Source organism: Triticum aestivum, chromosome 5D (genome assembly GCF_018294505.1).
Source record: "Triticum aestivum cultivar Chinese Spring chromosome 5D, IWGSC CS RefSeq v2.1, whole genome shotgun sequence".
Taxonomy (NCBI): domain Eukaryota; kingdom Viridiplantae; phylum Streptophyta; class Magnoliopsida; order Poales; family Poaceae; genus Triticum; species Triticum aestivum.
This window is the reverse complement of record NC_057808.1, coordinates 405,904,498-405,930,644: the sequence shown is the minus strand read 5'-3', so window position 1 is coordinate 405,930,644 and position 26,147 is coordinate 405,904,498. Positions and strand designations below refer to the sequence as shown.

At 44.5% G+C, this 26,147-nt stretch overlaps 2 protein-coding genes and 1 non-coding gene across 5 annotated transcripts; all 3 read right to left on the bottom strand.

Moving 5' to 3' along the window:
• Positions 1-1,871: 1,871 nt before the first annotated feature.
• On the bottom strand, positions 1,872-1,943 carry TRNAP-UGG (transfer RNA proline (anticodon UGG)). Its single transcript has one exon. It is a non-coding gene; the product is annotated as a tRNA-Pro (tRNA).
• Positions 1,944-3,116: 1,173 nt separating this feature from the next.
• On the bottom strand, positions 3,117-10,108 carry LOC123122179 (ATPase family AAA domain-containing protein At1g05910). Of its 3 annotated transcripts, XM_044542322.1 has the most exons (12): positions 9,946-10,108; positions 9,300-9,564; positions 8,712-8,816; positions 6,798-8,591; positions 6,532-6,720; positions 6,293-6,435; positions 5,478-5,720; positions 4,563-4,749; positions 4,159-4,224; positions 3,824-4,070; positions 3,387-3,731; positions 3,117-3,297 (listed from the first exon to the last, which is right to left on the bottom strand). In XM_044542322.1, exons 2-12 carry the CDS (start codon positions 9,510-9,512, stop codon positions 3,200-3,202), a joined length of 3,630 nt encoding a protein of 1,209 aa, XP_044398257.1. In that variant the 5' UTR covers positions 9,513-9,564; positions 9,946-10,108; the 3' UTR covers positions 3,117-3,199. The 3 variants fall into 3 exon arrangements, with proteins under 3 accessions (XP_044398257.1, XP_044398256.1, XP_044398255.1); XM_044542321.1 differs by having other exon boundaries at positions 3,117-3,731; positions 6,939-8,591; XM_044542320.1 differs by having other exon boundaries at positions 3,117-3,731; positions 9,946-10,107.
• A 2,155-nt stretch (positions 10,109-12,263) lies between these two features.
• Positions 12,264-16,534, bottom strand: LOC123122178 (transcription factor 25). The gene is made up of 4 exons (XM_044542319.1): positions 16,180-16,534; positions 15,080-15,621; positions 13,524-14,429; positions 12,264-12,890 (listed from the first exon to the last, which is right to left on the bottom strand). The coding sequence occupies exons 1-4, from the start codon at positions 16,369-16,371 to the stop codon at positions 12,632-12,634; spliced, it is 1,899 nt and encodes a 632-aa protein (XP_044398254.1). The 5' UTR covers positions 16,372-16,534; the 3' UTR covers positions 12,264-12,631.
• Between the last annotated feature and the right edge of the window lie 9,613 nt (positions 16,535-26,147).

The window sequence follows — 26,147 nt, the reverse complement described above, 5'->3', positions numbered from 1 at the left end:
TTCGAGAACTATGTAGACATGACCGAGACTCATCTCCGGTCAATAACCAATAGCGGAACCTGGATGCTCATATTGGTTCCTACATATTCTACAAGATCTTTATCGGTCAAACCGCATAACAACATACGTTGTTCCCTTTGTCATCGGTATGTTACTTGCCCGAGATTCGATCGTCGGTATCTCAATACCTAATTTAATCTCGTTACCGGCAAGTCTCTTTACTCGTTCCGTAGTGCATCATCCCGCAACTGACTCATTAGTCACATTGTTTGCAAGGCTTATAGTGATGTGCATTACCGAGAGGGCCCAGAGATACCTCTCCGACAATCGGAGTGACAAATCCTAATCTCGATCTATGCCAACTCAACAAGTGCCATCGGAGACACCTGTAGAGCACCTTTATAATCACCCAGTTACATTGCGACGTTTGGTAGCACACAAAGTGTTCCTCCGGTATTCGGGAGTTGCATAATCTCATAGTCATAGGAATATGTATAAATCATGAAGAAAGCAATAGCAACATACTAAACGATCAACTGCTAAGTTAACGAAATGGGTCAAGTCAATCACATCATTCTCTAATGATGTGATCCCGTTAATCAAATGACAACTCATGTCTATGGCTAGGAAACTTAACCATCTTTGATTCAACGAGCTAGTCAAGTAGAGGCATACTAGTGACACTCTGTTTGTCTATGTATTCACACATGTACTAAGTTTCCGGTTAATACAATTCTAGCATGAATAATAAACATTTATCATGAAATAAGGAAATAAATAATAACTTTATTATTGCCTCTAGGGCATATTTTCTTCACCGTTGCCTTCTCGCTACATTAGGTGGCTTGAGATTGGTGCGCTTGCGTGGACCCTCTGGACGATCCGCAATAGACATGTAATTCAGCGCATCCCACTCCGACGGGCTACTGACGCTCTCTTCAAACTCTCTGGTTACTTGCAGCTTTGGCGGCCGCTTAGCCGCCCCCAGGACCGGGACGTCATCTCTGCCTTCATCGCTGACCTTCGCTCGATAGCCGTCCGTCTGTCGCCTCCGCTCCCACCGCCACCGCCGGAACCTGATTAGACGTCGGACTTGTATCCGACCCTTCCTTTTTTCCTTTTTCTTTAGGGCTTGTTGAGTTGTGCCCTCAGTAGAACCTCTGTACTTCTTCGTGTGAGAATTGGGTGTGTGTGTGTTCTGGACTAGTGCTTGTACGTGTGCTCTTGGCGGTTTGCTTTATTTATAAAACGGGGTGAAAGCCTTTTTCGGTAAGGACGGAGCGGCGAGGCTGGCGCGGGAGCGCCATCAGCCGAGGGCGGTAGTGGCTGACAGTCCGGCCGGTGATTTGTGTGGGCAGTTGGTTGGGAGGAAGAAGATAGGGCATTGTGTGACCTGTTTTTCAGAGAGAAAAAACGGTTGGAGGAAGAAGATGGTTGGCAACCGTTAGATCAGAGTTCAAGGGCAGAGAATGATTCTCCAAATTTGAATTTCAGGCAACTGAGACCTAGCCAGTCCGTAACAATAATCTGGAGTGAAACTCAGGCTAAACGTAATTAGTAGGGACAGAAGTTTCAGAACTGAATGAGCATAACCACAGGCAGGATAGGTGTGGGAGAAGCTGCCTCCCTGGGAAGAAATTGCATTAGGACATGATCGTCCAACTGCAGGCCTCAGTTGATTTGCTCGTGGGAGAAGCTGCCTCCCTGGGAAGAAATTGCATTAGGACATGATCGTCCAACTGCAGGCCTCAGTTGATTTGCTCGCGAACACACTGTGTACACACTCGATTCGTATCTGATCGATGACCTCTCCCCTCACAACAACAAAAAACACAATCTGATCGATGACCGAACAAAAAAACAAAATAAAGGGGGCGTTGCGAGAATCGAACTCGCGACCTCTCGCACCCAAAGCGAGAATCATACCACTAGACCAAACGCCCAGCTTATTATATTAGCAATTAGTTTCCTCTTTAAACCTAAACGTTCCACTAATTCTGCTGCTGGCCATGGATGGCTTACAGCTGCTTGGGACGATGTTTTATTTCTCTGACGAAGCACGCGAAGTAGATCGACTGAAGTTGGAGGCCAGGCCCAGAGCGCTTGGTCGTCAGTTCATCAACCAGACCGACACGCGTCGCTGCTAGCCGCCCCATGATCCCCTTCCCAAATAAATCAAAGGGTTGTTTCGTCCTTTTCTTTTTATGTTTTGTTTTAATACATGATAAGTTTTTAGCTGAAGAATCACTTGACCTCAAAACGGCGCTCTAAAAAAGTTTCTAATGAAAGCATGAAGTCACATTTTGAAGAAGGTTGCTTATGATGAATTAATTGAAGAGTTCGTATCAAGGAATGCTAGAAGGATGGCACATTTCCGCTAAATAATGTAGTGCTTCTAGGTTTTGAGAATTACTTCCTTCGTTCAGAATTACTCGTCACATAAATGGATGTATCTAGACGTATTTTAGTTCTAGATACATCTATTTTCGAGACAAGTAATTCCGAACGGATGGAGTAGTTTCTGGTAAGAAGATGTAGTTCTTCAAACTATCGTGTATAGTTCCAAGTACATATATATGTGCAAGATTAAGATTTGGCTCTTCAAAGTTCAAACAATATACTCCCTCCGTCTTATATTATGGGATGGAGGGAGTACATAGTAAAATTTTGTTTTTCTAATTGCCGACGGCTATACCGAGGGCCTAATTTTCCATTTCATGCCAGGCCCCCGTTTTCTTAGGCTCTTCAAAGTTCATTAATCTCATATTATTAATCTGATCAATGGTCAAAAGCAACATAAAAAAACGTAGGTCCTATATATTTGGATGGTGGAAGTATGTTAGATTACAGTTTTATTTCAAGTCTTGTATTAAGCGTTGATCTTGTATGGTCATGTGTCTATTGCTTTGCATCAATCTGGAGTTCTGCTGGCGTGGATCATCCTTGCTGAATTCAGATTTCAGAGTTGAGGCTGCAAACTGGGCCCTTTGCCTCTCTTCTTTGGTATGCAACAAAAACGGGACGTGGTACAAATTTCATCACAGTTTCATAATTTAAAACCACAATACAAAATGTAGTGAAATAAATGACTGGTATAGATAAAAAGAAGGCAGTTCTGAAGATTCAAATCCTCAAAGACCACAACAGAACTTGGTACACAAAACTGTTGTAATGCCACTGAGCATTTCAGAAAATGTTGTTACATCACTACATCAGGAGGCATGGACAGCTCCTCAGGGTTGTTGCTCCAACAGACAACAGAATGTACACAGGGAAAACCAGTAAAACCTCTTATTCCTGCTAGAGTTAAAAATTGTCGCTGTTCTCAACAAATGCCAACAAATGCCTAACAACTAACCGTCTATGATCCTTGTTGGTTTCTTTACCTGTCAACTCTATCGCGCCTTTCATTATCCGCGAGTAGAGCCTCTCGAGCTGCGGCACCCCGTAGCCCACGGTGAGCTCCATGAAGCGCTGTTTCAAGCCTTCCAGCTGTTCAAGCGTGTCATCGCTAGTAGGCATGGCAGAATCTTCGCCATTGTCAGTCTCCATTGGGTCGGGAGGAGAACCAGGTAGAATTGGAGGTGCTTCAGCTGGTGCTTTGTCAGCTTCTTTCAAAGGGCCATTTGAATGTGGTCCTTTTGGAGCTTCCTCTGGGGAAGTTGGCTTTGACAGATCTACATCACCAGGAGACATTCCGTCTCTTGCTGTCGATTCTTTGGCAGAGGTGCCTGAAACAAAGGTCAGTTCAATATATTTATTTTGTACCACACTTGATATGCAAGATTGCAAACCCAACAGTCGGTCAAGAATAGAAGATTACCATGTTCGTTTTCGGTGCTTTTCTTGTGCCGCTTTAGCACCTCATAACTTCGTGACAGATCAACTTCTGGTTGTACATTACGAAGCCTCGCACTTGTTCTAGTAACAGAAACTAACTGAACAACAGGCGGCGCTTGGAGAATGGAGCTATCCTCATCATCCATAGCCTGCAGTGGTCCCCCTTGTGCAGCAATTTTATCACAAAAGGATACCAATGATGGGTCCATCTGTGACAACATCCCTTGCACCTGACCAAAGATAAGCATTACACACAAACAAACACAGAGGTCTAGTCAACAATCAAATACAGCAACAACTATTGAACAAACAATATACCACATCTCGAAGTTCACATGCTCTGCTCACGATCCTAGATCCATTGTAATCGTCGCCATTATAAGTCTGCAAAATTAGTAAATTAGCACCAAACTTGCAGATACAGTGGTCTCAAAACTTCAGTCATTGTTTTAGTTGGCATCTTCAGAAAGATCACAACAAACTATTGCTACAGTTGTTACAGAGGTTAGGTCATTTTCTCAGTTACCATAATCAGGAAGATCGGTTTTGAATTGTAACGTGCTTGCCAGGAAAGTATGACCAAAACATATGTAACATGGAAAAAAATCAGTTGCCATCATCATAAAGATTATTATCAGATTCCAAGGTACTTGCTATGAAGTACGATCAGAACATATGTAACATGAGTGGAAAACTAAATGCCCCAAAAGAAAAACTCAAACCTTTGCATTAGTGACTATAAGATTAATATCCTTCAAAAACGCTGCCTGAGAGAAGTACTGTCCAGAGTCCACCCGCTGCAAGACAGCAGCCATATCCATGGGGTTGTGAACTATTGTTCGATAGTCAGGTACTTCCTCTTCTGATACTGGGAAGTGAAATGCAGTGAACCTTTTGTTGTATAGAATGCTGAAAAGATGAAGTGGCACCTTGATTATTTCCATCTGGTTTGAATAACAAGTGAACAAATCCTGTCTAAGATACTAGAGACCTTTGGCATATGCAACAGAAGATAAAGTCTCAGAATTTATATACTGAAAAAATTCAAGCATGAGAATTTGCCTCAAAAGGGCGAGTTTTCAGCTATCTAAAGTTCAAATGCACTTTAAATGCATTTACACATCTTACTACAACATTCTACTTAAGTTCAAAATTGAACATGACAGCTGACAGCCTAACACAATGTTCAGCTCATCAGCAGCATAGAAGAGAGATTATACATATCATATATTAGCTTAATTTTTTAGTTTTCGCCACCAGTACAATCAACCGGACATTTTTTACTGGAGATGATGTTAGAACCAGGAGTAGTACTGAACCACACAAACTTTTTATTTCGAAATATCTTGTGTCACCACATGACCTGAACTGAGTATTCATCTCGAACAAAACTGCTAAGCAAAGGTCATGCTAGCTAGCACTCTTTGAATCAACTCAATATGGATCCCAAGATTCAGAATAAGCATGAATTGGGGATTGGCTAAAGAATGGTCAGGCAATTTTTCAATGTTGTCTAGCAGAAGTGTTAGACGTATTAAAGTATTAATATTGCCTACAATAGTTAATTGCTGAGAACTGAGAACAAACGAACAAAACCAAGAAATATATGCAACAATGTAAAGGAGTAAATTGCAGACCGGTTACAAATATCTCGTAGACACATTCTCATCCGACGAACAGCGTGTTGCTCAGCTTCTGCCTTAGCTTTCAGCTCAGAAACCTTAGGCCCATCTACTTTCTTTGGTGCTTTTGGAAGATCGATAGACTTTTGCTCTTTCGACTTGCTTCTTGAATCTTCCATTTGAAGTGAGAGCAGTGACTCAAACAGTATACTGAAGTATCTTAATCTATCATCATCACTCGGTCGATCCACTTGATATCTATCAAATAGAAGATTTTGTTGGTGAAAAATAAGACAAGTAGGAGAAAATGCACTGAACCTGATGTGAAGCATGCAACACTGATCCAGCAATAAAGTGATATACAGTGAACTGAACTTAGCAAGCATGTCAACAAACAAACAAAAAAGAACAAATCTTATTCCCGTCAATGGGCCTATTAGTAAACAGACCCCTTGCCCATGCGAAGGGTACGTGAAGCAGCCAACACTTGATTCAATGATAAAGTGCTATACAGTAACCTAAACTTAGCAAGCATGCCAACAAAAAAAGGAAAAGAACTTGTTCCAGTCAATGACCTATTAGTAAACAATGCCCCCTTGCCCACACAAAGGATACTGTTCCTGCTTTTTGGTGAATGGATAACAATGTGATACTCAGGACATCATTCAAGCATTTACAGAGCTCAAAAGAGTTAAAAAAAACTGAACAATCAAGCAGTAATGTGTTGCCTAAACCAATGAAAACAGAAGTTCAACATGGAGTGTATCTAAGACAAGAACTAAGTCAAAACAACCAGGCAAAACAGAATTAACATTCCTCCAGGCACATACACGTTACGAGAAGAAAATATGGAAGCACACTCTTCTTCAAGTTCATCAAAGGCCACTGATGATGTTCCTAGCAACAATACTGGAAGGTTGGATGCCAATTCATTCAGAAGAGTCAATAACACTGCCCTAAGCTGTTCATGTGCCTGTCACGTTAAAAATCAATTAATTAGCTACATAACTGAGCCAGCATTTACTCAAGAACCATTTCATAGTACCAAAGGTTATGACTAGGTACTAACCGTATCCCACCAAAGATGGAACTGTGGCAAGTAGAGTATGGACGGTGTTGTTCTCCTTGCTTCCCCAAAAATATGCACGAGAGCTTCTTCAGGTGTCTTTGCACTTGGATCAGAGAGAAGAGATGGCAGCCCCAAGGAGTGCACAGGAAATTTCTCAAGCTCATGCAAAACAGCTGGCCCAACATGATCCTGCTAAGCTAAACCAAATTAGTAAGAAAAAAGGCACAATATACTTACAATATATCCATATAAAAGAGAAACCCTACCAGTCCAACACCCTCAACGCCACACATCAAAAGGCGAGGCCTATAAACAAGAGGGATTGAAGATCCATATGAAAGGGTAGAGTATTTGCTAAGATCCAATGCTGAAAGGTAAGGAAAAATATCAGAAATCCTTTCCATTATCTTCTCAAGATGTCTCTTCAAACATGGAGCAATAACCGGTGACAGTGGTCTTGAATGCACAATTGATCCCCTATGTGCAGCTGGAGTTATTGTAGACATAGCTTCCAAGAAGTGGTTCCTCTCAACCCTGACCGAGTCTACATCAATGACAAACTTGTCATCACTTGTGTAAACCTGAGGATATTTCTCCCTAAATGCTCGAATAGCAGCTTCAGTACATAATGCTTTCAAATCAGCACCACAATACCCAACACAGCTCGCAGCAAGCTCCATCTTTAGCTCCTTTGGCGGGGGTTCCTTCCATTTCCGTGTATGAATATCCAGTATTTCAGCTCGTGCCTCATAGCCAGGTAAAGGAAAATAGAACTCACGATCAAAACGGCCAGGTCTACGCAATGCCCCATCAATGGCATCAATCCGATTGGTTGCTCCAATCAAAACAACTTGTCCACGTGAATCAAGACCGTCCATCAAAGCAAGCAATGTTGAGACTATTGAATTGTGAATCTGCTCTTGCTTGCTAGATCTCACAGGGGCAAGGCCATCTATTTCATCAAAAAATATGATTGCCGGCTGATTCTTTTGAGCTTCCTCAAAAAGCAACTTGAGCTGCCTTTCAGCCTCTCCAACCCATTTACTAAGAACATCAGCTCCTTTTCGCATATAGAAGCTGACCTTCTGGCCAGCTTTAGAGGCAGCACAAGCTAATGCACGGGCAATCAATGTCTTCCCTGTACCAGGAGGTCCACAGAGAAGAACTCCCCGAGGAGGAGTTATGTGATAGTTTGCAAAAAAATCTGGATACAGCAAAGGGAAGAACACCATTTCCTTTAAAGCATCAATGTACTCAGACAAACCTCCAATATCATTAAAACTTACACTCTCATCAATCTGCAGAGGCTGAATATCAGCTCCTCCCTTGGAACTTGGGCCAGCAGTTTGTGCCCCTGGCATAAGTGATGAAGTACTGACTCCAGTATCACCCTGATGACCCCATCCAGATGCTCCAGCATTGAGACCCCATGCTGCTGAATTATGCATGTCCAATCCACCCATAAGCCATGGTGGCATACCGCCTCTCCCACTACGCATCCATGGCATGGATGGACCTTCATCCGGCTCATCCACGAGAAGAGAATCATCTGAATCATCTGGCATTGAAAAACGAGGGCGCTTATGCATGCGTGAACCACCTTTTTTTAAATACTTGCTGTTCTTTGGACCAACTCCTTGTACAAGTACTCTGCGGGGAGATTGTGGTCTGTGCTTCCCTTCCTTCTGTGGGGAGGGTCTACGAACTTCTGCACGATCCCTTAGATCATATCTCCTCCTAACTTCTTGCTCTTCCTCGCCGTCTTCATCATCTCCATCTTCTTCAGCTTCATCACCTCCGTCAATCTCCTCTTCATTGGCACCATCCTCTTCGATTTCATTGCCATTTTCTCTCTGATCTTGTTCATGTTCTTCTTCAGAACTTTCCTGATCATCATCAGAAACTTGGTAGGGAAGATGCCTTTGTCCCCGCAGAGATCTTCTAGGCCTTAAACCTTCACGTCGGGGAATGGAGTTAGAGTTAGACATTTTCTTGCGCTTCGGCCGTGCCGACACTTGATCATCCCCTTTACTCTTTGATGAAGACCGATATCTGGGTCTCTGAAAACATGAAAGGGAAAATGTGAGCTGGTTCAAATAATAATCAGCAAACTGAGATGCCAATTGGGTAACAGTGAGGCTTCCAAAATTACAGTCATTACTGGGACTCTAGAAACTCACCATAAGGTCATCATCTTCCATACTGGAACTATCTGTGCCATAGTCCTCCAGAGTTACAGACATTCTTCGCTTCCGCGTTGAACGGCGCAAATTTGCTGCAATAGACTATAAAGAGGGCTATTATAATCAAGGTACTGAGCATAATGTAGCAATCCCACACAGAAATAAAGGCATTCAAGGTACAATGTTCAGGAGATAGCTTTCAGGAAGTGGTCAATCACTCATGTTTCATACAATAAAGTAACATGAACCAGACGTCCCTATACTAATAATAGCTTGAAAAGTGTCTGTGTTTCCTATTTAACTGATGGACATATTTTATTCTGGTAAGTGTAAAAATCCAGTAAAAATGCAGAATCAGGGATATAATGCTAACAAAACCTCCATAGAAGCCAAGATATTCCTTGCAGCTAAAATTAACAGATGGATGGATAATAATTTCAATCATTAACATGCAAACAGCAGCTGGCCAAGATAATGTATCATAAGACACGGTACACCAGATGACATCTTCAGCATATCAGGTAAGAACGTTTTTCAATGATAAAACAAGCAAATCTCAAACAACTAGCATACAAAGTTGCTTACATCGGCAGGAGGTTCCCGTGCGGCTGGCTTGCGAAGCAGCTTCTTGGCGATCTGCGATGCAGCCGTCCGCTTCTTGTTGGAGTTCATCTTGTTGCGCATGTTGGGCGAGTAGTACAGGTATCCCCGCCCGTAGTACTTGGGCCGCTGCCGCAGCCGGTCGCTGGACCTCACCGGAGCAACCGACTCGTCCCCCTTCCCGGCCATTCCCGCCATAACTCCCTCCTCCTCAAGCACTGTAGCTGCAGCTGCTGCTGCCCATTGCTCCCTGAATCAGGCCAAGCACTCTGTCAGTTTAAGCCATCCCCCAAACCCTGGCCCCAAATCCACCAACCTAACGCGCATGCATGTGGCATGCCAGGGAATAGCAATTCACTACTCGTGCATTACGAAATGGAACCCGCTGCGTACCCCGCCGGACCACGAATCCCCCCAAAATACACATCGCAAATTCAAACCACGACGAGAAAAACCGCCCCCGAATCCACCCCTCCGGGCACCGATCGGGCGACCACGCCTCCGGCGAACCCGCGCGCGGCGAGCGACGCGGCGGCCCGCGGAAGAAACCCAAGCTAAACCCCCCAAAATGAGCCGCCAGGACGCGCAGAGAAAAAGGGAAACACCGGGGGCCGCGGTGCCGGGAGCTGACCTCGGGGACAGGGGCGGCGGGGGTCCGGGGCCGCGGGAACCGGCCGGATTCGGGCGGCGGCGGGGGCGGCGGCGGAGGCGGCTGCGGGCTCGCGAGGGTTTCCTTGGCGTCGGGGGTTTCGGAGCAGAGACGACGCGAGGGTTTCCTTCTTTCCTCACCTCTCCCCTCTCTCTTGCGCACGCGCCGGGCACGTGATGGGTGGGGGGCGCGTCCGTCGCGGCATTCACATGGGGTTGGTGCGGGTGGGGTCACTGACAGGCGGGCGCCGGCGTCGCGTGGGGCCCGGTTGCAGCGGGCTGAGGGTGGCGTATTTTGGGATTGGATGGGCTACGGAATTGTAATGTGGGATTTTGGTGGCCGTTCGATGTGGATCGGACGGTGGGGAGGGGATTTCCGGGATTAATGGGAGGTATATAATGCGCTCGTGTACCGTTGGAGGAGCAGGTACTCCGTCGCTTCTCTTGTCTGCCCCGACCTAGCTCAGGATTCTCTAAACCCCTCTCGCCACACGGAGTATTCCTCCAAACCCTCTCAAAAATCACACTCAAAAACATTCCTCGAACCGATCCTGGATTTATTGCAGGCTTAAAGGGATGTTCGTTCAGCGGTAAGAGACGTTCCTATCGACTGCGAGGCCAGTGTGATGACTTCATAAGATCTCAAGATGATATGTCGACTCGGTCTCCCGGAGGTGCTCATAGGGTAGGAATGTGCATGTATATGTGAGCGACTTCGATTGTATTGTGTTGAAAAAAATATTTCTCCTAGAGGAAAGGCGTCTATATTATTACTTGGAGCATAGAAATGTCAATACCACGCGACTATAAAATCAGTACAATACATGACGTACACAAAATATCAGTAAAACTAGCTTACAAGAAGAACTCGGATAGGTTTGCACCACTGCACAAGCGGAATAGCAACGAACGCAACCTACAAGGCCACAACTCACACTCCACTCTTGCATCTTGACAATCATGTAGAGTGTTGTTTTCTCTAACTTCATGCCATTCATAATTGGACACAGTCGTTAAAGATAAACATCACTCGTCCAGAGAAGTTTACAAAGAGATGGCACACCCAAAAAGAAGTGGTAATTTTCATTTTAAAAGTGAGCGTGAATGCATTGACAATAATATTGTTTGAATAACCAATGGAACCTTCAACCTTGCCACATGAAATTAGAATAAATTACGGTAGTTAGGCTAGGGGTCTTTCTTACTCATCTCTCTTGCTTTGGAAAAACACTGTGGATTTGGAATTGTCGCCACATTGGTTGTTTTGATATCTGGTTCCATCAAAGAGCTGAATAAGAGGATTGTATGGCTCACGTAAAAGGAGTCTAGCTTTAGTAAGGAAGCCTCAATATTATCATGAAATCATAAAATGACTTTGTCATTTTTCCAATAATCAGAATATGCTTGTATCTTTTGTAAACTTTGCCAATCTGATTCACATAATACTGATGGCACAACATATAAAAATCTCCATGGCACTTTTTTTAGGTTTAACTGTTTTGCCTTTGTGATTTCCTGATACAAGTGACGCGGTTAAGTTTGTTTATCACACACGGTATGATACCAGTGGCACAATTAAACAGCTTTTTTAGAAGCATGATTAAACAGTTTTATAAACATGGCTAGGCGCACTCGGAAAACTTACTTTCGTGTTGGCACGATAATAATTTGTGCATCAGGTAAACACGAGGCAGATAAATTACTCCATCCGTTAAGAGATATAAGAACGTTTAACTCACTAAAGTAGTGATTTATCTAAACACTCTTAGTACATGAAAAAGGTCCACTGAATAAACTCCAACGCACTGAAGCTTTTGCACGACATATAGCCGTACATAAAACTGGATGTGACAGGGGATCAGGGTATGGCACGCACGAGCCATATCCAGGCGGTGCGACAAACAAACTGTGGCTGAGGTCAGCAAGCCACCAGATCAGGAAACGGTCAGGTTGTTGTACTTGCTCCCCCAAAACAATCACTCGTCTCCAGAATCTTTTTGCCTTTCCAAGCTTCCTTGTTCAGGCTTGCGTCCGGGACAGAATCTGAATGAACCTGCAGTGTACTGGCAGGCATGCTGCATGGTTGAAAACCTAAATTCAGAGCCAAAACAGTTCGATTCGAGACAAGCATGCGTTCCCAATGGGGAAAGTGGCTATAGCATGATGGGCAAAACAGGAATGATAGTGAAGTTGCATAGTACATACTCGCATATAACAAAAAGAAAAAAGGGAACAGCGAAGCATATACTAGCATGCAAATGTTCCAAACTGGAGTGCTTCTCTTCCAAGTACAAGGAGAGATTTCAAGGAGGAACAGCCAACTGCTGAATGTAGGGCGGATTGCGAATTTATCTATGATGTCGCTCCAAAGTATTTTTGCAGTGACCTGACCTAACGGGCCAGTTACAGAACTTGGCATATCAAATCTAGTAATGATGGTACATGGACTCTAATCTCCGGGCCCAAAACTGGCATGCAGATATTCAGCGATTCATCGGATCAGCTATACATGTATAATCTTTGCCAAGGCCATGAAAAATAACTAGGGGCATTCGCAAGCGATTAACAGCAGCTTCTCTTAAGCATCGCAGACACAAGGGAGGATCACTGATTCCGGTTGGCCATGTGAGTTTAACCATGACCATATGTCACTTCGTGCTTGCGACAGCTCAATCATCATCGTGTTGATCATTTCCGTCGTGACGGTTGTCCCCGTAGTTGACCCATGGGAGCAGTGATTCCAGGAAGACCATCGCCGCGTTGCGCCCAGCAACTTCAAGAGGGGCATGGATTCTCTCAGGCCCAGCTTCTTGTTCAACAGGCGGCATATCATGCGCCATTCCTGGACCAACCATAAATGGTCGCAGTTCTTCCGGAGGGAGCGATGGTGTTGTGTCAGAGAAGTCTGAAACAAGCAGATGAGAGTACCTGCAAAGTGGGACGCAAGTTATCAAAATATCTCTTCAAGATAGTCTGGGGAGCCAAGAATGAAACTCCAGAGCATATAATATTACTTAGATCAATACATCTGCAATGAATTAGAATAGAATTGCCACCAAAACTAAACTATCTTTCTCTCGAGTATAAGTGGCACAAACTGCATATCTTTAGTCACTTTCATGTAAGTACCGTACACAACTAACACCACAGATCCAAACACTACTGATTAGTTGAGATGGGAGTCAGTAAGCTAAACATTAAATGTTTAAGTTCTACAGAACCTATACAAAATCTACACCGATAATTGCTACTCCCTCCATTCCAAATTGCTTGACCCATATTTATCTAGATACGGATGTATCTAGACACTAAACAAGTATAGATACATCAGTATTTAGACAAATTCAAGTCAACTAATTTGGAACGGAGGGAGTACTTCATAAAAGGTAAACTGGTTGGGTCATAGTTTAAACTAAACCAAGCTTCAGGTGTTGGCAACTTAAAAGGAAGAAATAGCCACAAACCAATCAAAAAGTACTGATTGAAAAGAATGAAAGACATGATCAAAGAATAAGGTTAGGCAGGATTCAACTGAGGTGTCAACATTTTGGAGCAACTTACTCATTCTTTTCTGAAGAGAATGCCTCTTTCCTAACACATGCCCAGTCCTGGGCTTCTCTGCTGTCGTGCTTTAGTGATTCAATCACCAGAAGAGCAGCTTCTTTGAGTAAGTTCTGAAGTTCCGGGAACCTCCACATGATATAATGACGCTCAACATATATGTTAATCACATGCTCAAGTGAAGGGCTTCCTGGCTTTGCTGATCCAAAGAACGCATTCTTGAGTATTTGGGTCCATGAGGAGTCCTTCAAAGGAGCCTTGTCAACAATCTTAGAAAGCACCAGAGGATGAAGCATCAATGCTTGCTTCATGAGATCAACAGCTGTTGACTTGTCAGCATGATCAGAAACATCCTCAGCATCACGTTCAAGATAAAACCGTGCAATGGCTAGAGAAAAGGAGAAATTAGGAAACAGCCAGAGGGAGTTATCACACTGGTACTCTTCAGCAAACTGTTCCAACCATTTGTACTGCTGCGATCTTAGAGCAAAGTAATCAATGCAAAACAGAGCACCCTTTGGGTCATCAGAATCCAATGACAAAAGAAACTTGCAGGCCTCTAAAGCTGAACGGTGACAACCACGCCTATCCAGATTTTTCATGTGACTGAAAAGGGCTGTAAAAAATGGCTTATTTAAGTCATGGCTGTATTTCAACTGGTAGTTGCCCTGCAGTGGATTAAATAGTGGATGCCAAGCACACTCTAGTGCAAATAGACACTTCTCAACAGCGTCTGCTGATGATTGATGTTCTCCAGAATATTTGAACAGATCAGCAAATGTCAATAATGAGTCTGGATGGTAGGGGTATTTTGCTAATATAGCAGCAATGGCATTGAGGTCATTGGCTGACTTGGCAGCTTCAAACAATTCCTGCACATGGCTGACAGAAGGATCATATACGTACCTGCAAGCATTAACAGCATGGTCATTTACAGAAGTTATGAACTCTAGAACAGATCTCTGCTAAACTACTTCTGAAATTTTACTACACCTGCAGAACTACTTGAGCTTCCTACACGAAGAACATACAATGAACACAATGGTAAGCACAAGCAGTGTACACTGTAACCAAACAAATTAGTGATGTGCCAAAATGATGCCAAGCCAAACAATCCAAAACATGCATAATCACACAGCGAATGCACTAGCAGCTCGAGCCAGAAGTTAGAATAATCATGCTCTGACAGACTGGTGTCCTTAAAAGTCCTATTACCAAGAGATCAGTGTGTAAATGCTGTGGAGCGATTAACCTTTGCATGAAACGTATATATAGCCCTCCAAAGAATTGTCTACTCGCATGTTCAAAGAAACTCGACCACTAATTATGGATAATGGATGAGTAAAAAAATGGTTCTACTCATCTCAACCAAAGAGCTTAGAAGAATAATTTTCTTCTCCGTGTTCAATCAAACTTGACTACTGGCTATGGATGAATCAAGAAACAGATTGTTCTCCGAACATCTCATCAAGAAACTACATAGTACTAAAACTGTTTGACATACAAATGTATACCATATCACCATGCACACTGCAAAGAAAAGGATATACCCTCACCTGAAATAATTCAAACTGCCCTTTGTCTCAACAAGATCCATTGACATTGACTTATCCCATGCTGGCCAGAAGCCAGGTGGAGATACAAGTAGGGTCCTTCTAGGATTAAGGCCAGCACGCCTAACACCACGCACTTGCCTTGAAGTGCCAGGCATATTCCGCTGGTTTTCAAGTGAATCAACTACCTTTGATCCAAAAATGCGCCTCATCTCATTTTCAGCCTTGAGATGTTTGGGATCAATTGCTAGAACTGAGGATGTCCCAGCAGTCATTTCAATTGTCTCAATCTCCTTCCCAGTTGCTCTGTCATTTTGATGAACACTCTTTTGCATGGGCCTCTTTTCAATAGCTAGATCTTCCAGAATTGAGTCCAGTGATTTCTCATCCCTCAACTTCGTCGAGGCTGGTGGTTCCGCCTTGCCCTTCTTCTTCTTCTTCTTTGATTTCTTGTTTGTTTCAGGAACAGCACCGTTAGGCTTCTTTTTCACATATTGTTTCTCTTCTGTATAACTCGCAGTTTGATCAGTATGCACTTCGTCTTCCTGCAGTGGAGTAAGCACATACATAAGATTAAAATCAATTCATCAACCATGACTAATACATAATTGATAATTCGACTAGGCATGAATGAGGTAGTGCTACATCACAGGATCTAGATAACTAAGAACTGTAAATATGCTATCTTCATGTGTTTCACCTTATCATCATGATTCTAGACACGACTTGAGGCAAGCAAACACACGGCTAACTCTCAATCAACAAACGGATATCAGATTACATCCTAGTACAGGCTGCTCCATCCAGAAGGGTATACAAGTGGCAGTTCAAGCGTGGTCAAAAGTATTGACCAATAGCAACAACAATCCACTGCAAATGATTCTACACGATAAGTAACACAGATTAGGCATCTTCCCCGACACTAATCATCATCGCATCTCAAAGTTCTCGCACAACCACAAGGATCGCCTCGCCTTTACTCGCATTCTACCAATTTATTTATCACTGGCACGGGATAACACATGGCAACACGAGCGCAGATAAGCAACAGTTTACAATCGAATTAAACCCTAGCGAAGAGTGGCACGGGGGGAGGAACGGACCTTGTCCTCTTCTGGCTCGTCGTCGTCGTCGTCGTCGAGGAGGTCGAAGGGGTTCCTGGCGGCGACGCGGGTAGGGGAGCCCGCCTCCTCCTCCTCCTCTTCCTCCTCCACCACCACGAGGGCGTCCTCGGCGGGGTCCTGCGGGGAGGCCTCCCTCCCCTGGAGGACCCGCCGGACCAGCCTGCCGGACATGTCGACGGCTGCGGAGGCGAGCTGGAGCGACGGTTAGGGTTTGGGCTTGGCGGCGGGCCGGGCCGGGCGGCGGGGTCGGTCGCCAAGCGAAAGGGCGAGAGGGGATTCGAGATGGCGACGAGGTCACGAGGACGACGAGTGTTTTGCTGCCCTTTGCAGTTTGCAGGGTTCGGGAGAGGGCAGATTGCGATTTCGGAAGACCGGAGGGGTGCTTCTGGAAAGAGTTTTGTTTGCGTTATTATTGCGTACGTGTTCTTTTTTTTCTTTTTCTCCCGACGGAATTGGAATTCTTCTGATCCTGCTAGTCGCTTCCGTCGGGTGCATTTGGATTTGATTTTTCTAGACCGGATTTGAATTTTTGGATAATGGACATTTTTTCCTAGAGACACGAGACAGACACAAATGTAGACGCTCGTATACACGTACGCATCATCTGAAATAAATCGAGAAAAATGCGATCGCTCTATGCCAAGTTTAGGACTTGAGCCTGGGCGGGCAAGTTCCACCGTAAGAAATCTAGCCATCCGAGCAATGCTCAATTCACACATATATTTAGATTTGTGATAAAAGATAGACGGTGTTTGGACGTGAGGTTCCAAATATGATGTGTGATGTAGATAAAATTTCACTTTTGGGGTATAACAACATATGATCAGCCAAAATTCATCAAAAGCCATGAAAATCAAACCATACCGTGTTGGAGACGCATATGACCGTCACATCGATCTTGAGGAGCACCATCACCATAGAATATACTCACCATTGTAATCCCTCGAACGAATAAAGTTCATAAGGCATGAGGCGGAGCTTTTCACATGTATTGGGGATTTGGACCTCGGCACACCATGTGTCTTGAACTCACAACTCCGTTGGATTTGTTTCGCAAGGTTCTTGTATTGCTTGTTTATCCTTTCTTCGATATCTATACATTCGTATATAGGATCGACTTTCACCATCAATCCACGGTGTCCATCTAAGGGTGACGCCCTGATTTCACTGAAACATCTCACCGACTTCTCCATTAGCATCAAATCGACTTTCATTCCAGACGATTTCTTTCATTGGTTTATCTGATGAGGGCTTCTAGGACGGTCCTATCCTATATGGGAAAAGCACTCACAACCACGATCAGATCGACTTTGGCAACCAAGCCTAAATGGGGGGGGGGGGGCCTTTGCCGAGACCCGATATCATAGATATACAAACCTAGGCATTCCACTAGAAACCCATAGTAAAGATTTCAAGCCCCTCCGCACAACATGCACACTATAACCATACACGCAACATGCACGCCGTGTGGATGAGAACAACATGTCACACAACATAACTCTATAACTGGACTGCAACATATATATGAAACAACTCTGATGGCTAAAGTTTAATAACTGAATAGAAACAAAGGTCTCCCGACCAAGTTCCAATCCTCACAACGAAAAAATATATATCTTAGACAGGTACACTTAACAAATATCTTCATAAGGCTAAAAAAACGGGTGGCGACCATAACCCTTCCCAGACTGCCTAGGATAACCATAGCTAATGTCGTCCTTCACCACTAGGGATCACCTATTCCAAATGTTATCATCTTATTTGTAGCATTTGGATAAAAAAACAAAGTGAGTACACAATTGTACTCGCATGACTTACATTAGAAGTAGCAATATGTGTCGGTATTGAAAGGGCATTTCCTCCCTAATTGTTTTAGTGTTGACGTTAACACAATTTGCGGACTAACCGTGATTGAGCTATACATGCATATTCTAATGGCACAAGTTAGTTGGGTACCCCTCTGGAAGGAAAAGATCAAAGACGACATTTTCGACGCTTTGTTTCTTTGGTCATAGAAAATCCGTCGTAGCATCCTGGTAATTCCGGCTATTTTATTTTAGCCGGTACCACCAGACACTGCGATGGTAGTACCGCTCTGGTGTTTGTGCAGCTGCCCTAATAGAAAATAGCGGTTGTGCCGCTCATATGAGTAGCACTACCGCCGAGTCCTTCGGGTTGTTTCCTATAGGACAGTTGTAGTGTCGCTCTCTGGAGTGGAAACTACCGCTCAGTGCATTTTCTGCACATAATGGCTAGATTTGGAAGGAGAAGGAGGGGGTTCTTCCTCCTTGAAAGATCGTGGATGTCGCCTAGAGGGGGGGGGTGAATAGGCGCTTTAAAATAATTACGGTTTAGGCTTGAACAAATGCGGAATAAACCTAGCGGTTAATTTGACAAGCACAAAACCTACAACAACTAGGCTCACCTATGTGCACCAACAACTTATGCTAAGCAAGATAAACAACTAAGTGATAGCAAGATATATGACAAGAAACAATATGGCTATCACAAAGTAAAGTGCGTAAGTAAAGGGTTCGGGTAAGAGATAACCGAGGCACGCGGAGACGACGATGTATCCCGAAGTTCACACCCTTGCGGATGCTAATCTCCGTTTGGAGCGGTGTGGAGGCACAATGCTCCCCAAGAAGCCACTAGGGCCACCGTAATCTCCTCACGCCCTCGCACAATGCAAGATGCCGTGATTCCACTAAGGGACCCTTGAGGGCGGTCACCGAACCCGTACAAATGGCAACCCTTGGGGGCGGTCACCGAACCCGTACACTTTGGCAACCCTTGGGGCGGTCACCGGTACCCGTCAAATTGCTCGGGGCAATCTCCACAACCTAATTGAAGACCCCGACGCTTGCCCGGAGCTTTACACCACAATGATTGAGCTCCGAACACCACCAACCGTCTAGGGTGCCCAAGCACCCAAGAGGAACAAGCTCAAGGGCACCAAACACCCAAGAGTAATAAGCTTCTCAACTTGTAACTTCCACGTATCACCGTGGAGAACTCAAACCGATGCACCAAATGCAATGGCAAGGGCACACGGAGTGCCCAAGTCCTTCTCTCTCAAATCCCACCGAAGCAACTAATGCTAGGGAGGAAAATAAGAGGAAGAACAAGAAGGAGAACACCAAGAACTCCAAGATCTAGATCCAAGGGGTTCCCCTCACAAAGAGGAGAAAGTGATTGGTGGAAATGTGGATCTAGATCTCCTCTCTCTTTTCCCTCAAAAACTAGCAAGAATCCATGGAGGGATTGAGAGTTAGCAAGCTCGAAGAAGGTCAACAATGGGGGAAGAACACGAGCTCAAAGGATAAGGTTCAATGGGGAAGAAGACCCCCTTTTATAGAAGGGGAAAAAATCCAACCGTTATGTGCTCAGCCCGCACACGAGCGGTACTACCGCTCCACGAGCGGTACTACCGCTCTGGCGGAAGAAGCAGGGAAAAGGAGCAACCAAACATGAACCTTGGGGCGGTAGTACCGCATATAAGCGGTACTACCGCGCACCCCAGCGGTACTACCGCTGGAGGAGCAGAACACGGGAACAAAAAACAGTAGCGGTACTACCGCCCGACCGGAGCGGTACTACCGCTTATAGGCGGTACTACCGCCCATCAGGGCGGTACTACCGCTTATAGGTGGAACTGCCGTGCCTTACTGCCGTGCAACTACTGCAAAACTCGACACGAAAAATGCAAGACCCAAAATCGAGGCGGTACCAGCGCGGAACCGTAGCCGTACTACCGCTTATGGCCATAGGCGGTACTACCGCTTCGGACAGCGGTACTACCGCTTGGGGTGATAAGCGGTACTGCCGCTCTGGCCGCGGTACTACCGCTAGGAAACCAAAACTGCCATAACTTCTGCATATGAGCTCCGAATTGAGCAAACTCAAGCTTGTTGGATTGAGAAAGACGAGTAGCATCAAAACAGCGACAGGTTATAGTAAGAAGAGGCAGGGGAGGTATGCCAAAAAATAGAGGAGTGAAACCTCCAACCGAGAAGAACCGGCATAACCTCCAACATCGAAAGCATCATAGAAGATGCGAGTGAACTCCGTTTTCGATGAACTCGAGCTTGTCATCAAGATGACCATAAGCTCCAACACTCACAAAGAGAAGAACCAAACAAGAACCAACAAAGATGATGCAAGGATGCAATGGTTTGAGCTCTCTATGAATGATACGATCAAGCTACTCATCGAGAGCCCCCCTTGATAGTACGGCAATCGATCCTATAACCCGGTCTCCCAACTACCATCATGAGACCGGTAAAATAGAAAACCTATCAAGAGCAAACCTTTGCCTTGCACATGGTCCACTTGAGCTAGATGATGACGATCTTGACTCCCTCAAGTTGGACCACCTTTCTTGGTTGTGTTGGCTCGATGAAGACTAGTTGATTGCTCCCCCATACTCCACTATGGGTGAGCCACTCTTCCGCACATCTTCACAAGTCCATTGTCACCACAATGGACAGCAAGCTTCAAGCATTTGATCTCTTCATGATGCTTCACTTGAACTTGCACACCGCAACCTAACCCCACAAAGAACTCTCACGAAGATCATGGGTTAGTACACAAAGCGTAATTGACAGTGCTTACCACACCATGGGATCACTTGATCCCTCTCGGTACATCTTCTACGCTCTGTGAGTTGATCAAGTTGATTCACTCTTGACTTAGTCTTGATCAACCTTGAATCTTTTCAACTCTCTTCATTTGGATGATGTCTTGAAGATATACATGAATGATCACACAATCTTCTTCTCCAAGACATGCTGGCAATAAGCTCAACTCTCACATGACCAATCTTTGGATAATTCCTTAATAACACCTTGGTCACCACATAAACTCCTTGAAACCAACACATGGACTTCAAGAAATGCCTATGGACAAATCCTTCAAATATAACTCAAGGCAACCATTAGTCCATAGAGATTGTCATCAATTACCAAAACCAAACATGGGGGCACCGCATGTTCTTTCACTCCTCCCACCTGCCTCTTTCCTCTCTCTCTCTCTCTCTCCTCCATTAGTTGACCTAAGATTTACCTTGCCCGATCTCCTTTTCTAGCCACTCAAACTTGTTGATTTGCTAGGGATTGAGAGAGGAGACCTAGATCTACGCTTCTACCAAAGGAAATTTGATTCCCCTGTACCTTCTACAATGATATGAGTTGGATGTGGATGATGATGATGATGACAGTGGTGATGATGATGATGATGACAATGGTGATGATGAAGATGACGATGACAATGGTGATGACGTTGACGTCCCCTTGCACGTGGTGGTGAAGAAGGTGATCTCTTCCTTGTCAATCCCTCCTCCGGATCACTCCAGAGGTCAGGCTTCTGCCTTCTAGATGTGTTTCTGGTTATGTTCATATGATTCCCGATCCGACTGCATGGGGTGGAAGTACTGGACGAGGCGGTTGCACTAGCACCTCATGCGACCGCGCATACGAGCGGGCGCACTCGTATGGTAGGCTATCTTTTGCTTTGGAAGCGTCGCGCGAACTCCTCCTTGATCCGCTTACTTCATTCTTTTATAGTAGTTGATTATCACATTAATAACGTGATTCCACCATCATTTCCTAGGATTCCTTCCATAAAACTTTATTTGTTCCAAAAAACGTGGGAATACTGACAAAAAGAAGTGTGTGAACATGGTAAAATTCCACAAAGCCTACCATGTAGGCACAAAATAATTATCAAAAAATCATCACATAATTTGGACTCATAAAACATCGAGCTTGACCTTATCGATGCAACATGTCTCCTTTCTTGGGACTATACCTTTAAAGGTAGTCCGGATTGGTTGGATACGAGATCTGTCAAATTGCATCTTCTGCGGAGTGTACTTGTAGATGAGGTTTAGGCTGTTGGCACCATCCATCAGGACTTTGGACAGTCAATAGCCGTCGATGATAGGATCGAGGAAGAGAGCCGCAACTCCTCGGTTGTTGACTCCTATCAGTTAGTCTTGGTGACCAAAGGTGATCGGGATGTCCGACCATTTATCTTCCAAGGTTGTCACATAGTCAACGTGGCAGACCTCTCGAGGAGCTCTCTTCCATTGATTTCTTGAGGAGTGGATCTCGTAGATCATCAAGACGTTCGTCTCCTCGGATGGTTCCTCCATCTGGGTTTGGTTAGTCATGACACCTCGGCTTGTGTGCATGCCGAGGTTGTCCAAGAGCTACACTCCCGCTCTTGCTACTTGCCTCACTATCCAACAGTTTCTAAGCCTGTGTGTGGGCGGTTTATCCGAGGAAACAAAGTGAATGCCCATGGTTCCTCCAATATCACGTCCAACATCGACTTGGGTCCCTTGCTTGATCGCTTTTTCTTCCATGAAGGCTGATCGTCAGGTTTATATGAGTTGGTGCGCCTTAAACGCCTATTACGGTGCGGGCACCTGCTCTCTTCCCCTAATTTGGGTTGGTCCAAACTGTGGTTCTGGTGCCATTGATTGGCTGACTGGACATCCTCCGTAGCGCAATATTTTGCCACTACATTGGACAGCTCGGCAAATGTTTTAAGGCGTTTCCGTGCAACAACCTTTGCAATTCCTTCATCATAACAATTGTAACGGAACGCCGCTAAGGCCTCCTGATCCGTGCATTCTGTTATCTTAATTATTTTTTGTAAATAGAAATCTTGTCAAAAATTGTTGGATAGTTTCATTTTTCTTTTGCACAACAAAGGCTAGATTCGAGACGTCAGTCGCCCCTGAATTATCGGGGTTGTACTCGACATGGGGGTGGGTGGTGTTGGGGACCGCAATATTTCAAAAAATTTACCTACGATCACGCAAGATCTATCTATGTGATGCATAGCAACGAGCGGGAGAGTGTGTCCACGTACCCTCGTAGACCGAAAGCGGAAGCGTTAAGTAACGTGGTTGATGTAGTCGAACGTCTTCGCGATCCAACCGATCAAGTACCGAACGCACGACACCTCCGCGATCCTGCACACGTTCAGCTCAGTGACGTCCCTCGAACTTCTAGATCCAGCCGGGGTCGAGGGAGAGTTTCGTCAGCACAACGGCGTGTTGACGGTGATGATGAAGTTACCGACGCAGGGCTTCGCCTAAGCACTATGATAATATGACCGAGGTGGAAATATGTGGAGGGGGCACTGCACACAGCTAAGAATCAACTTGTGTCTTGGGGTGCCCCCTTGGCCACGTATATAAAGGAGGGAGGAGGAGGAGGCCGGCCTAGGAGGGGCGCGCCTATAGGGGGAGTCCAACTAGGATTCCCAATCCTAGTTGGAGTCCCCTTCCTTTTCCAAGAGGGGAGAGATGGAAGGAGTAGGAGAGGGAGAAGGAAAGAGAGGGGAGCGCCGCCCCCTCCCTAGTCCAATTCGGACTTGCCATGGGGGGGGGGGCGCCACCCCCCCAGGCCCTTCTCTCCTTTCTCGTATGGCCCATTAAGGCCAACTACTTCCCCAAGCGAATTCCCGTAACTCTCCGGTACTTCGAAAAATACCCGAATCACTCGGAACCTTTCCGATGTCCGAATATAGCCTTCCAATATATCGATCTTTACTTCTCGACCATTCCGAGACTCCTCGTCATGTCCGTGATCTCATCCGGGACTCCAAACATCCTTCGGTACATCAAATCACATAACTCATAATACAAATCGTCATCGAACGTTAAGCGTGCGGACCCTACGGGTTCGAGAACTATGTAGACATGACCGAGACACATCTCCGGTCAATAACCAATAGCGGAACCTGGATGCTCATAATGGCTCCTACATATTCTATGAAGATCTTTATCGGTCAAACCGCATAACAACATACGTTGTTCCCTTTGTCATCAGTATGTTACTTGCCCGAGATTCGATCGTCGGTATCACCATACCTAGTTCAATCTCGTTACCGGCAAGTCTCTTTACTCGTTCCATAATGCATCATCCCGCAACTAACTCATTAGTCACATTGCTTGCAAGGCTTATAGTGATGTGCATTACCGAGAGGGCCCAGAGATACCTCTCCGATACACGGAGTGACAAATCCTAATCTTGATATATGCCAACCCAACAAACACCTTCGGAGACACCTGTAGAGCATCTTTATAATCACCCAGTTACATTGTGACGTTTGATAGCACACAAGGTGTTCCTCCGGTATTCTTGAGTTGCGTAATCTCATAGTCAGAGGAACATGTATAAGTCATGAAGAAAACAATAGCAATAAAATTCAACGATCATAATGCTAAGCTAATGGATGGGTCTTGTCCATCACATCATTCTCTAAAGATGTGATCCCGTTCATCAAATGACAACACATGTCTATGGCTAGGAAACTTAACCATCTTTGATTAACGAGCTAGTCAAGTAGAGGCATACTAGGGACACTCTGTTTGTCTATGTATTCACACATGTACTAAGTTTACGATTAATACAATTCTAGAATGAATAATAAACATTTACCATGATATTAGGAAATATAAATAACAACTTTATTATTGCCTCTAGGGCATATTTCCTTCAGTCTCCCACTTGCACTACAGTCAATAATCTAGTTCACATCGCCATGTGATTTAACACCAATAGTTCACATCACCATATGATTCACATCGCCATGTGACTAATACCCAAAGTGTTTACTAGAGTAAATAATCTAGTTCACATTGCCATGTGATTTAACACCCAAAGAGTACTAAGGTGTGATCATGTTTTACTTGTGAGAGAAGTTTAGTCAACGGGTCTGCCACATTCAGATCCGTATGTATTTTGCAAATTTCTATGTCTACAATGTTCTGCACGGAGCTACTCTAGCTAATTGCTCCCGCTTTCAATATGTATCCAGATTGAGACTCAGAGTCATCTGGATCAGTGTCAAAGCTTGCATCGACGTAACCCTTTACGACGAACTCTTTGTCACCTCCATAACCGAGAAACATATCCTTATACCACTAAGGATAATTTTGATCGCTGTCCAGTGATCCACTCCTGGATCACTATTGTACCCTCTTGCTAAACTTATGGTGAGGTAGACAATAGGTCTGGTACACAACATAGCATACTTCATAGAACCTATGACTGAGGCATAGGGAATGACTTTCATTCTCTTTCTATTTTCTGCCGTGGTCAGGTTTTGAGTCTTACTCAACTTTACACCTTGTAACATAGGCAAGAACTCCTTCTTTGACTGTTCCATTTTAAACTACTTCAAAATCTTGTCAAGGTATGTACTCATTGAAAAAACTTATCAAGCGTCTTGATCTATCTCTATAGATCTTGATGCCCAATATGTAAGCAGCTTCACCGAGGTCTTTCTTTGAAAAACTCCTTTCAAACACTCCTTTATTCTTTCCAGAAAATTCTACATCATTTCCGATCAACAACATGTCATTCACATATACTTATCAGAAAGGCTATAGTGCTCCCACTCACTTTCTTGTAAATACAGGCTTCACCGCAAGTCTGTATAAAACTATATGCTTTGATCAACTTATCAAAGTGTATATTCCAACTCCGAGATGCTTGCACCAGTCCATAGATGGATCGCTGGAGCTTGCACATTTTGTTAGCACCTTTAGGATTGACAAAACCTTCTGGTTGTATCATATACAACTCTTCTTTAAGAAATCCATTAAGGAATGCAATTTTGATATCCATTTGTCAGATTTCATAAATTGTGGCAATTGCTAACATGATTCGGACAGACTTTAAGCATCGATACGAGTGAGAAAATCTCATCGTAGTCAACATCTTGAACTTGTCAAAAACCCTTTTCGACAAGTCGAGCTTTGTAGATAGTAACACTACTATAAGCGTCCGTCTTCCTCTTGAAGATCCATTTATTCTCAATGGCTTGCCGATCATCGGGCAAGTCCACCAAAGTCCACACTTCGTTCTCATACATGGATTCTATCTCAGATTTGATGGCCTCAAACCATCTGTGGGAATCTGAGATCA

Bases quoted from the DNA above. Each gene is read 5' to 3' on its own strand.
- LOC123122179 (XM_044542322.1), bottom strand. From the start codon at position 9,512: ATGGCGGGAATGGCCGGGAAGGGGGACGAGTCGGTTGCTCCGGTGAGG. The intron at 6,436-6,531 runs GTTAGTACCTAG...TTAACGTGACAG, and splicing joins TCCATCTTTGGTGGGATACG to GCACATGAACAGCTTAGGGC. The intron at 4,071-4,158 runs GTATATTGTTTG...ATCTTTGGTCAG, and splicing joins CATGTGAACTTCGAGATGTG to GTGCAAGGGATGTTGTCACA.
- LOC123122178 (XM_044542319.1), bottom strand. From the start codon at position 16,371: ATGTCCGGCAGGCTGGTCCGGCGGGTCCTCCAGGGGAGGGAGGCCTCC. The intron at 15,622-16,179 runs GTCCGTTCCTCC...ACTCCACTGCAG, and splicing joins ACGAGCCAGAAGAGGACAAG to GAAGACGAAGTGCATACTGA. The intron at 12,891-13,523 runs GTAAGTTGCTCC...CCCACTTTGCAG, and splicing joins TTCTCTTCAGAAAAGAATGA to GTACTCTCATCTGCTTGTTT.